The sequence below is a fragment of the Kogia breviceps genome, chromosome 3, assembly GCF_026419965.1.
Source record: "Kogia breviceps isolate mKogBre1 chromosome 3, mKogBre1 haplotype 1, whole genome shotgun sequence".
NCBI classification, from domain to species: domain Eukaryota; kingdom Metazoa; phylum Chordata; class Mammalia; order Artiodactyla; family Physeteridae; genus Kogia; species Kogia breviceps.
The window spans coordinates 113,172,957-113,185,811 of NC_081312.1; the positions used below are offsets into that span (position 1 = coordinate 113,172,957).

Here is a 12,855-nt window from a genome sequence, read left to right on the forward strand (position 1 = left end):
TTATGTCTCAATGGAACTGTTAAAATAGTTCTTCTGCTTGCTAATGTATGACCTTGGGCAAGTCACGTAACCTCTCTGTGCCTTGATTTCCTTACCTGTAGAAAGGCTCTCCAAAGGATTGTTACAGGGATCAAATCATTTGAATCATGTTAAGTGCCGAGAACATTGCCTGGCACATAGGAAGCTCCCCAGACAGTTAGCTGGTGCAATATCTAGAGAAACCATTCTTAAAACATTTTCCCTTAAGCCATGTTTTAGCAAAGCATTGAAGTCTTCCCTTCCTTCCCTTCTCCCTCCCTCCCTCACTCCCTTCCTTCCTTCCTTTCTCTTCCTTTCCCCAGCACATGAAAACTAACCACAGTGACTCAAGAACCTTTTCAGGAAAATGCAGCAAGTTCTCAGACCCTGACCCAGCCTGATTTCAGGAATTATGTCTTCCAGCAGAAGCTCACATGCACAGGCTGATGTATTCACTCCTCATCATGCACTCCAGGCTCTCATTTCCTCCCATAAAAAACAAATATGTGAATAATATTACTTTTCAGGGAAATATATATGAGAACTCATAATTCTCAAGTTTTAAATGGAGAAATGCTGAATTGAAACTTCGTGTGCAGCTCTAAAGCGTCCCCCTCTGTCCCCTGGGAGAACATCACAGCCCAGCTTGCTAAGTCTCGGTTGTACCTCCTTACCCCACTCCTTTCACAAACATCTGTTCAATAAAAGCAGCCACGTATCTTCGGAGACTTTAAATGGCACATGTGTTTTGATTGTTCTCATAACGGAGTTGCTGGCTCCAATCTGCCCTGAGCTGTGAGAGTGGCTCGGGCAGACAGAGAGTCTGTCGCTGCCGAGTCCTCCGTGGTGTTTTTGGGACGAGGCCCAGGAGGTCCAGCTCTTGGCCAGCCGGCCTCTGCCACGTCTCCTCACCCCAGGCTGGCGGCACACGTGGTGACCACAGCCCGGGTGCCCTGGGAGAGGCCTTGTCATCCATGGGAAGGCAGGGCGGTGTTAGCCTGACCTTGGCCAGACGTTCACAGCCTAGGGGCCAGCGGCCCTGCACCAGGGAGAGAGGGAAGAGACTCCCATACTTGGAGCTCCCCTGCAGGCATCTTCCTGGGGCCTTTACCTGCCATAAGGTCATCATCAGGTCCTCACAACTGTGCACCCAGTTCTTGCCCCTGCTTTATGGATGAAGGCCAGGTGCTCAGAGGAGAGAGATAACTCGCACCAAGTTATAGGACTCAGCACTCAAACAGGTTTTTCATATTCCTCTCATCTGAATCACACAAATTTATTGAAAATTTTTTAAAAATTAAAACTGGGCTTCCCTGGTGGCGCAGTGGTTGTGAGTCCACCTGCCGATGCAGGGGGCGCGGGTTTGTGCCCCGGTCAGGGAGGATCCCACATGCTGCGGAGCGGCTGGGCCTGTGAGCAATGGCCACTGAGCCTGTGCATCCGGAGCCTGTGCTCCGCAACGGGAGAGGCCACAGCAGTAAGAGGCCAGCATACCGCAAAAAAAAAAAAAAAAAAAAAATTAAAACTAATTTGTTTTGGTTCCGAATGCCCACATAGACTGCCCATTCCAGAGGGCTTTGAGGAACAAAAGCTCCTCAGAATAAGATGGATGCCTAGACTGAGAATAATAGTTACAGCAATAATAACAACTGCTAGTTATAAGGCCCATAGAGTGTGAGGCCTGCGTTGACAGTGTGGCAGAGGCTTGAGTACTGACTTGTCCAAGGTTACACAGCTGGCAAGTTGGTGGAGTGGACTCAAGTCCAGGCCCATCTGACACCAGCGTCCTGAATGCGACCTTCTGAGACTTTGTGAATGTCTGATTCTAGTAAGTGGGCACCTTTCACTCTCAGGGCATCCTGATGAGGTTGGTCAGGTGTTCCCTAACCAGGGCAAGATTGTATAAATACAAAAGGAGGCTTCTGGGTTGGGGCACAGAGGACCCACCCACTTAATAGCTAGTGGGCCTTAGGCCAGTCTTGCTGTCTCTCCAAGTTGGTTTCTCCATCCGTGAAGCAAGACCAGCAGGCCCTGAGCCACCTTCCTCTGGGAGTTCAGGTGGGTGTGAAGGCAAGATGGTGGTGGGAAAGGACTGGGCACAAACGGGAGGGACACCTTGGAGACATGGGGCTGACCCACAGGGGGAGATGCAGGCCTGTTCCTTCAAACTCTCTCTTGGCAGAGGAGAAATGAGAAGTGAGATCTTTGATCTGTTTGCTTTCCAAAGCAGACTGCCTGAGCCTCCCTGAGCTAGGAATGGACAGGATCACTCTTCAGGCCAGACTCTTTATCAAGATGCACTGACCCACTGGCCCACTGACCCAAGTCACCAAATCTCAAGGGGAGACAGCAGCCAAGCCCTGGCTGAGGCCAAGGCTTCCCCTCACACGTGCTGCCCACCACCAGGTCCCTGGCCTCCCTCCCCTGCTGGCCTCCAGAGTCTCGGACGTGGCACAAGTCTCCCACAGGTCATCTGCTCTGCCATTTGACCCAGATGACTTCCATGAGGCACTGCCAGTGGGCAGGGGTGGCCTTTCTAGACAGATGGGTCCACGAGAGGAAGTTCCCTGTCTGTCCTGGAGCCACTGCTTCCCACCCTCAGTCATTCTCAGCATTTCCTTCTCACACAGATGTCCCCTCTCATGTTCTCACTCATGCTTCCTGCCCACGTGCAGTCTGCTTGACCAGAGGCTCCCAGGTCATGAGACAGCTCGCATCAGGTCTTGTTTCCAAAGCTTGAGTGTCACCCCAAGATTGAGGGTCTGTGGAGCCCACTCTGTAGGCATCAAACCAAATCTGCTAAGGGGCACCCACAAGGCCTCTCGTCTTCACCCTCATTCCACTCTGCATTTACAGCACTGGCAACCCTTCTCCCCGGTTCTCCCCCAGGTCAGCAACCTGTCCTCATGACTAAATCCGGGGGATGCTCTTCAGGCCTCATCCAATGCAACCCTTCCTGGCGTCTCTTGCACTGTCCTCCTGCCCTCCCTAGCCTTGCTCATCGCCTCTTCTCCTGCTCATCAGAGCCTCCCGTGACTGATTCCAACCCCAGGTGCTTGTATTCCCCAGCCCCTGCCCCTGCCCTCTGTCCTCTTGTATAAGCTCCCTGGATGAGTTGTTCTTACCCTTGATGTCTACCAGGATTTATTGCTTTTGACTTCCAACCCTGTGTCTCCAATCAGGCAGCACCCTTGAACACCAGAACTGCACCTGCAGACCCTTCCCAGCACCACTGAGCGACCCAGCGGCTGCCTTCAAAGTGGTGCCCACCCTTCTGCCCCCAGGCCAAATCCCCTCCCTGTATTCTCCCTCCCAGTGGAGGCACCACCAGCATTCTCTGGAACAGTCAACATCCTGAGCTTGATTCTCGCCTCCTTTCTGTCCATGACCCACATACCCAAAGCCCTGTCAAACCCCTTTCATAGTCTTGTATCAGTGCCTGTTTTCCATTTCTCCACTGCCTTCATGAAAGCCATCATCTTGCCCCAGGGCACATGATTAACGGAGACCGCCCAAGGAAACCTCCCTCCTACCCACCCTGAAGTACCCTCCAAGGATTGGCCATCCCATACTTGCAGCTGTTCCTCAACATTTCATGGGCAGACGCTCTATGTCAGAGCACTGAGCCCTGCTTCGTCGGTTGGCCAACTTCACTTTGACTTCAGGACCCAACTCAAGCTCCATTTTCTCCACTGCACTTAGCAGATAGTGAAGACATTGCCTGTTTATATGCTTCCCTCTCCCCCGAGGACCACACACTTGACTGAGCTTTGTAAAGGTGGGACGCTGAGCTGAGTGCCCTGGCCCTTGATTCAGGGCTTGGCGTGAAGTTGATACCCACGTGTCTGGGGGACAGATAAGATGAGGTTGGACAAAGTAACCATCCCAGTAGCAGAAATCTCTTTAACCTGCCCTGCAGCTTTCTGGAGCTTTTGGACTATTTCATATCCTTCTTTTCATGCTGTGGTATTTTACATTTTACATGTAAAATACATGGTATTTTACAAGCATATTTGATGCTATGCTTGGAATTTGCATATCTCTATAACAGATGCTCAGAGAATCACATACAGTCATCTAGTTTCCTTACTTTGATTCATTTAGCTAATGTAAGGAACATTCCTGATTCAGAGATAGGCACAGATTAGGTGCTCAGCCAGATCCTTACTACTAACCCATTTTGGAGATGGATAAAGTTGACACCATGGACAGACCACTTGTTATCTTGAACACTTGTTGTGTTGAAATACAACAGCTCACATTTTTTTTAAAATTTGAAGTTGTTGAAAATAAATGACCCACCAGTGTACTCTTTTTGGTTATCTATACTTGAGATTCACTTTATAGTCAACATAAAATAACTGTGTTAGAAGAATGTGATCCTGAAGATGCCATTAAGACGTCACATTTCAGCAGATTTCATGAGATCTTTACCTAGTTTAAGTCTCAGCCAAATCAAGACTTGAATAGAAACTGAATTTTGAAAGTAAGATAAAATTTCTCAGGACTGTTAATGTGATGCGTGTAGTAGGCAAAATAATGACCCCCAAAGGTGTCTACCTCCTAATCCCTGGAACTCATGAAAATGTTAGGTTACTTGTCAAAGGAAAGTTAGAGTTGCGGGTGGAATTAGGTTGTTATGGGTCTCCCCTGAAAGATGTTACCAGAACCCAGGAGAGAGGTATGAAACAGACTCCTCAGTCCTCGGAAGGAACCCACCCTGCCAACACTTTGATTTTTAACTTCCGGCCTCCAGAGCTGTAAGAGAATAAATTTCTGTTGTTTTAAGCCACCCACCTTGTGGTACTTTTCATGGCAGCTCTAGCAAACTAAAACAGTTTGCTAATCAGCCGGCTTATGCTGGATTATCTGAGTGGGTCCAGTGTAATCACAAGGGTCCTAAAAGCAGAAGACGGAAGCAGAAGAGAAGGTTGGAGTGATGCGATATGAGAAGAACTCGGCCTGAGTTGATGGCTTTGAAGGCAGAAGAAGTCACCCCAAGCCAGGGAATCGGGACAGTGTCTAGAAGCTGGAAAAGGCAAGGAAGCAGAGTTTTCCTGGAGTCTCCAGAAGGAAACAGCCCTGCCAGCACCTTGATTTTAGCCCAGTGAGACCCACGTCAGATTTCCAACCTCTAGAAATGTAAGATAATCTGTGCTGTTTTGAGCCATTAAGTTTATGGCAATTTGCTACAGCAGCAATTAAAAAAGAATATAGGGTCTCAGGTAGTGACAGAGCTGCCCAAAGCCTAGTAGTCCCCCTTCATCTGCGGGCCATACATCCCAAGCCCCCCAGTAGATGCCTGAAACTCAGGATAGTACTGAACCCTATAGATACTTATATACTATGTATTTCCTGTGCTAACTGGCAGGGACCCTCTACAGTGTGGATAAGCCGGGCAAAGGGATGGTTCACATCCCAGGCAGGGCCAGTTGGGATGGTGGGAGATTTCATCCCACTTTGCTCAGAACAGCCTACAGTTTAAACTTATGAAATGTTTATTTCTGGAGTTTTCCATTTAATGTTTGCAGACCGTGGTTGACTGCTAGTAACTGAAACTGTGGAAAGTGAAACCACAGATAATGGTGGAAAACTGTACCTGATTAGAATGATTGAACTCAAAGTATGTGCAGAGGAGCTACACCTGTGCTGGACAGGACAGGCTGTCCTGACCCCGTGGGAACAGGGGAGGGGCCTGGATTAGGGAAGTGTTAATGGTGGCTTCATCAAGAATTACAGTTTTATTGCTTTTAAGAAGAACTGCTAACTCAAACTTGGCTAAGGAATGTCGCTCTTAAGGTTTTTAGAGGATAAGAGTGAAAAAAGCTCAGGCTTACATTGTAATTGTAATATGCATTGTTGTGTGGAACTGCAGGCCTTTCCCAAGTTACTAGACTTGGGATCAATGGGATTTTACTCTGATGTCTGGGTGTGCGACATCATCCCACTGTCCTAGATGGGCCTCCTGCAGCCAGGGTCCTTCAGGGGAAGTGGATTCTTTCAGCCACCAAAAATGAAGTTTTAGGAAGGCCACTTTTTCTCCCCCTACCTCACTGAGGTGTCTGTCAAGATCAGGAGCAAAAAGGTCCAGCTGAAAAATAGCTCCGATAACCTGAAGCAGGTGCGCCTGTGACAAAGAGCCCTCTTGTCAGCGGCTCGTCACGCGTTTCAGGCTGGGATAGGTCTGAGGATTCTTCTGGAAAGAGGAGGAGGGATGCATGGGCTCTTTTCCATTCTGTCATCCTTTTAAAAAGCACCAGACACTAGAGGTAAAGGAGAGGAGAACCAGGAGGGCTGGTGGTCCCTCCCTGCTCTATGGGAATCTGACCCCCACAGATCTGACTTTTCCAGCCAGTGATGGGACAGGAGGAGCCCCATCACTCAGCAGGACTGCTGAGTCCTCACAGCAGTTCACCATTCCCCCAGGTGTCCTGGATGTGACCTTTGTGTGAACAGAGTTGGCGTCCACATTCCCTAGAACACATGCTCTGATTGTGTGGCCAGGAATGGAGATGCTGGTACCCTGTGTCAATGGCACGCGTGCCCAGGGCAGTGACAGTCCCATGAGTGTGACATAGATGTCCCACTTCTGAGGCTCGGCCCTGGGAAGCACAGGAAGTACAAAAGACAGGAGCAGGATTCTAAGCCATTTCACAGTTAGGGTCAGCACAATGATGCTGAACAGGTCTCAGCCTAAAACCTAACATTTATATTCACAAAGTTAATTGTAAAAGGCCAGGACAAAGGAGATCTGGCTGAGAGTCAGTTCATGAGAGAGAAAAACATAGTAGGCACTAACAGAGATACAATGTGGTTGCTTTAAAAAAAGAAAAGTAATAGTGCAGAGTTGGGGAGTATTCATGAAAACAAGTCTCCATTTAAAGAGAAAATCATCACATTCTCTCTTGCTGCTTTCAGATCACATCTGGACCATTCTGTCCATGACAAATCAGTCCATTTTAAGAACAGTAGTGACTGATTAGAGACTTACAATGGATTGAGGATCTGCAAATTATTTTGATCAAGAGGAGAGAAAACTTAAAAGGGGAACAAAATGGGTAGAAGTTGGTTTGATTCTTTCGGTGATGTTTAAGCAGTTGTCAGGTACTGAAATGGGAGCAAGGCTGCATGCATTTGGGAAGTCTCCATTTCCCACCAAGGAAACACAAAATAATGACAATACTAGTTATGTTATAGGGCTTATGTGTGCCAGGTGCTGCCATAAGCAATTTGCAGGCAGTATGTTACTTGTCCTCATATCCCGAGGCCAGCACTGTGTTTCCATCCCCCGCAGCATGAGCAAGGGGTCTGACAAGAGGAGCTTCACTAGAGTTAGTCCCTGGGCCGTGAGGGCAGAGTGATGAGCTCTGCCAAGGGGACTGGAGGTGAGCTGTAGGTGAGGTGGCCTGAGATGGCTCTAATGGACAAGGAGAAACCATGTTGGGATGGAGGGAGGGGCCTGGGTAGCCCCATCTTCCCAACATTTAGTCCAACACCTCCACTACCCCCAACTGGTTCAAGCCACACCTGGACCATTGCAGTAGCCTTATCTCCCACCTGGACCATTGCAATAGCCTCCTCCCCACTCTCCCTGTTGCCACCCCTACCATCTGGTAGCCACACAGAGTCAGGGTGGCCCTGGAAGGCATGTCTTCCTTTCTCTAAACCCTCCAGGACTGCATCTCATTCAAGCAAGAGCCACAGCAGCCAGCCAGACCCTGCATAATCTCCCCCCTGCTCCCTCTCATGTCCCTCCCTCTCCTGCTCACCCCCTCCCCCAGCCACACTGGACTCCCGGCTGCCCCTCTACCCTGCCAGCACACCCCTCCACCAGGGCCTTTGCCCCTGCTATGCCCTCTGCCTGCAAGTCTTCTCCCACAGAGCACAGGGCTCATGCCTCACTTCTTTCCAATCGCTGCCCAAATGCCAGGCCATCCCTGCCACCTTGAATAAAATAATGCCAACCTCCCTCATCTCCTCACTGATCTGTCCTGTGCTGCATTACTTTTCTCTAAAGCACTTACTATGGTGTAGCATATTCTCTCTGCATATATGTTATATACACTCTTATTACATTATGTTGTATTCTGTTGTACATTGTTCATCCGTTTACTGTTTGTCCCCATTAGAATAGGAAGACTCAGAGGGCAGGGCTTTGTTTCCTTCACTGCCTCATCATCAGAACCTAGATGTTTCCAAACAGTGGGATGGCCTCATCAGATTTGGTTTCAGGTGGGATTTAGGACGATTCTGACTAATGTGAGAACTGAGTGGTTATCAGGGCTGACCATCCAGATGGAGCTGCTTTGTCAAGTAGTGAGCTCCTGGGATCTGGGAATATTTGAGGCTCGTCCAGGAATCTGAGCACAGAGAGTCTTTAAAAGGGCATTCAGGGCTTCCCTGGTGGCGCAGTGGTTGAGAGTCCACCTGCCGATGCAAGGGACACGGGTTCGTGCCCTGGTCCGGGAAGATCCCACATGCCGCGGAGCAGCTGGGCCCATGAGCCATGGCCGCTGAGCCTGTGCGTCCGGAACCTGTGCTCCGCAACGGGAGAGGCCGCGGCAGTGAGAGGCCTGCATACCAAAAAAAAAAAAAAAAAAAAAGGCATTCAAAGCCCTGTTTGTGTCCTGAGAAATCATCATTCACAAACTGCCTAGCCTCTTTCCAACACCCTAAGGCCAACAGAGACCGGACAGAATTGGGATCATTGAAATATTAGGCAGGTAGACAAAGGCTTAGTTGAGCACTTTCAGCTGATGGCCTCAGCAGCCTAGTCTTCCCACGGCCCACAGGTTGCCTCCTCGAGAATGACAGTCCCCACTCAGGAGGGCAGGGAGTCCTGGTGCATTTAAGCTGGGACCGGGGTGTCCTTTGTCGAGGGCTGTGCCAGTCAGCTTTTGCTGCAGTGACAAACAATCCCAATATCTCTGTGGGGTACAACAGCATCATGCTATTACAGAGCCCAGCAGTCAGGCGGCCCCTGTATTGGACCTGCTGTTCTCATGGCAGAGGACAGGAAGAGTGAGAGACAAACCACATAGTAACTCAAAGCTTCTGCTGGGACGTGGCCAGCTTCGTGTCCACTCACAGCCCACTGAACAAAGATGGCACAAGACAGCAAGAGGGGAACGTAGGGACAATAACTCAGTCTGCTGTTGTAGGGGGGGCCGGTGGGGGGCGGGCAGTTGCAGAAAGATTTCTGTACTGAGTAGGCCACTGAACCACTCTACTCAGATAGCTCTGATATTCTGCTCTGATATTCCAGAATTATTTCCAAAGCCGACTGCAAAGCTGTGTCTGTCTCTTTCCCTCCCACAGCAGGCCCACAATTCCACCATCTGTGTGGAAGGCCCTTTGTTCTCTCACTGTCTTTTCTCTTTCCGGGTAGGTGGGTGGCAGGCCCATGGAGCCCCTGCTCAGCGACCTGTGAGAAGGGCATCCAGCACCGGGAAGTGACCTGCATGTACCAGCTGCAGAATGGCACACACGTCGCCACTCGGCCCCTCTACTGCCCGGTGCCCCGGCCATCGGCAGTGCAGAGCTGTGAAGGCCAGGACTGCCTGTCCATCTGGGAGGCGTCTGAGTGGTCACAGGTGGGTGCCTGGGCTGCCGCCAGTGCTGAAACCACCCCCAGGGCCTCGGGGCCTTATCTGTAGTGACCCCAAAATGGGTCCTTTCCCTCCCTGCTGTTTTTGACACACCCCCATGTATCACAGTCCTAGCCAGACCCCAGAGCAGCTCAAAGCCATGTTCTAAGTCACATGTTCTCAAATTCCATCAGAGACATCAATGTGGCCAAAAAAACATGGATAGTGTGTTTTTTTGGTAATGTATATCAAAGTACTGTTTGGTCCCATTTCCTGTGAAAATTCTCATGTAAATATAGATAGATGGATGGATGGATACATAGGAGATAGGTTGGTAGGCAGGTAGACAAATAGACACCTTTTAATCTCTTTTGTGCACTTTGGAACTGTAGGGTGGTCAGGTTGGGAAGGTGGTTTCAAAGGCTTCCCTTCAGTTCCATGGTAGTCTTTGTGAAGCTGCCTTTGCAAGAGGCAGGAGGATGTTGGGAGGGACAGCTTTTAGTGTATGAGTCGGTTACAAATCTTATGCCATAACACATTTTGGAAAGAGGTCAATTAAGCCTTAATGTTTAACTTTGAAGACTGATCCTAGAAATATTTTATCTTCCGTAATATCATCCTTCAAGGCTTGGCATTGAGTTTGCATTAATGATTTTGATTGTTTGGCTATGAAACAAAAAAAATAGCTGAATAAAGGGCAAGCTTCCCTCAGGTCCTCCATCAAACGTGTTCTAGGAAAGTCAGAAAGGCTAAATCCAAGACACTCTTCAGTGTGGAAAATATTTTTAAAGTTCCATCTTAATGCCAAGCAGTTGGAATTATTTTCAATAAGAAAGTATTCAGCCCATTTTTAATGAACGAAAAGTCTGCCCTTGGCTGCTCTAAAACTGACTTTACATTTTAGGCAGATCTTGATGTGTACCCATTTAAAGATGGGTGTTTTTTGCCTATCCTTTAAGATATTTTAGGAAAAGGACAGAGTTTTAACATTAAAATTTTTTTTTTCTTTACATGTACCTAGGTTAATAACTTTAACATTCAATGGACTTTTGGGGAGGGGGATGCCTACTAGAAGGGTAGGGGCAGGTGTGCAGTCTCTCTCCCTTGCCATGAACCTTAGGGCCTTGATCACCTGGTTCTTGATCCAAACAAGATTTATGCGTTATCAGATCAAAACCATAAATTTTCCATTTATAGGTCTCTTATGGGGTAAAAATGCCTCCTTAAAAAAATAAACGGGGCTGACATAATCAACTATCATTATAGTATTTGAAGAGCACCATTTTGGAAAGTGTGAGACAATTGGAGCAAGATTTAAAGAAATATCTCCATCCCTATCCCTATATCTATGTGTTACCTAATCCTAATCCTGAAATAGTATCCATACCAATCTAATTCTGGCTCAGCTCAGGCTCAAGCAAAATGCTTTTTTCTAAACAGTTGACTCAGAATCAAATCTTTCCTCCATGAGATGCTCACAAAACTGGTATTCCTTCCACTTTTCCAAGTACAGAAGCCCCTCAAACATTTCTTCTTCTGGAAACGAATGGGTTTAAATTTCTCGTGGGTGAGTTTTTATTGATGGGCTTGCCTGTATTCAGCCAGCAGTGTTGATCACTGTCACCACTACTCCCCAACTTCATTAGAATGAGGAAAAAAATATTGAGAAGGAAGCAAAAGGTAGCAACCCTCTCCTGTCCTCGACTTCTTGTTCCCATCGCTGGATCAGAAGCCAAGAGAGAAGACGAACATCACCCTCCTAGGTCCCTTCCAAGGTGACCCCAGCCTGCAGCACTGCCCTTCCTGAAGGCTTCCAACCAATAGGCTGCTGGTCAAAAGGGGCCAGGCCAGGGTTTGGTCAAGAAACAGGCTGGATATTGAGAGTTTAAAATTCAAGGGAAGAGGCAAGGAACACAAGAGTAGAGAGAGACCAAGCAGGAACTCAGGCAGAAGTGGTGAGTAGGCCCCTAGTTGCAGAAGGAGCCAGTGGTATGGGTGCTGGTGTCAGGGAGGAACCCGTGAGGCAGATGGTGAGCATGGAGCAGAAAGCATTGCCACATAGAGAAGTAGAAGGATGGGCCTTCAATGCAGTAACCCAGGGGTTCCTGCAGCAGCCCTCCAGGCCCCACCCATCCTGCCCTGGGAGGCTCTGTGGGTAAAGCCTGCCAGGGACTGACTCCTTGCGCAAATTTGAGGTCCCTTTATTTTTTTTTAATTTTTTAAAAAATATATTTTATTTATGTATTTTTGGCTGCATCAGGTCTTAGTTGCAGCATGCAGGATCTTCATTGCAGCATGCGGGATCTTTTGTTGCAGAGCGCGGGCTCTTCGTTGCAGCGCACAGGCTTCTCTCTAGTTGTGGCATGTGGGCTACAGAGCGTGCAGGCTCAGTACTTGTGGCGTGTGGGCTCTGTAGTTGTGGTGCGCAGGCTCCAGAGCACATGGGCTCTGTAGTTTGCGGCACATAGGCTCTCTAGTTGAGGCGCGCGGGCTTAGTTGCCCCACAGCATGTGGGATCTTAGTTCCCCGACCAGGGATTGAACCCACCTCCTCTGCAATGGAAGGCAGATTCTTAACCAATGGACCACCAGGGAAGTCCCTTTAAAACCCACACAGAAGATCAAATATATGAGCTCTCCCAATTCCCCCCAGGTTATACCACAACCACCTGTGAAGCATGTGTATTTCTTCTAAAACAAACCAGTCTAAATTAGTCTCAAACAAATAAATAAATAAATAAGAACAGGACCTGCAGATGAAGAGCTAGGTTGAATTCATAGGAAAAATAAAGCTAGATAGCATTTTGAGGTAAATGTTAATAACAAATATAAAGAATGACATTTGTCCTTTATGTGCATTTTTTCAGTGGACATAGTGGAACTTTAAAAGTCAAGTTTGTTGTAGCTCAAGAAAAATCACTGCCGTAGCCTCCCATATTTTTGGTAAATCAAGCAAGTGTAAAAACAAGTTAGAGTTGCTGGGGCTCCATTTGTGCTACTACGGCTGGTGGGCACCCCCCATGGTATCTCTGGGACCCAGCTGCTGGGAGGAAATCCCACTCAGAATTTCCTCAGGTAGCGTGGGTCTCATCATGTCAGTGCATTTGGTGGAATCCAGCCTTCAGCCCACCGTCTCTGCGAGCTACGTATTTGCTTCCATGGTAGGGACTAGGCTTCCTCACACAACCAATCAGAGGGTGGGCTCCCCAGGTGCCCAGGCCATGTCACCTCTGCTTGCTGGTCAAGTCAGT

At 48.4% G+C, this 12,855-nt stretch overlaps 1 protein-coding gene across 5 annotated transcripts in view; it reads left to right on the forward strand.

Annotated features, from left to right (window-relative positions):
- The window catches only part of ADAMTS17 (ADAM metallopeptidase with thrombospondin type 1 motif 17), a 364,535-nt gene that overhangs the window by 327,453 nt on the left and 24,227 nt on the right, over positions 1 to 12,855 (forward strand). For all 5 annotated transcript variants that reach the window (XM_059058512.2, XM_059058515.2, XM_059058514.2 and 2 more), the window contains one exon: positions 9,407 to 9,611. In XM_059058512.2, coding sequence (XP_058914495.1) covers positions 9,407 to 9,611 — 205 coding nt within the window. The remainder of the gene's footprint in view (positions 1 to 9,406; positions 9,612 to 12,855) is intronic.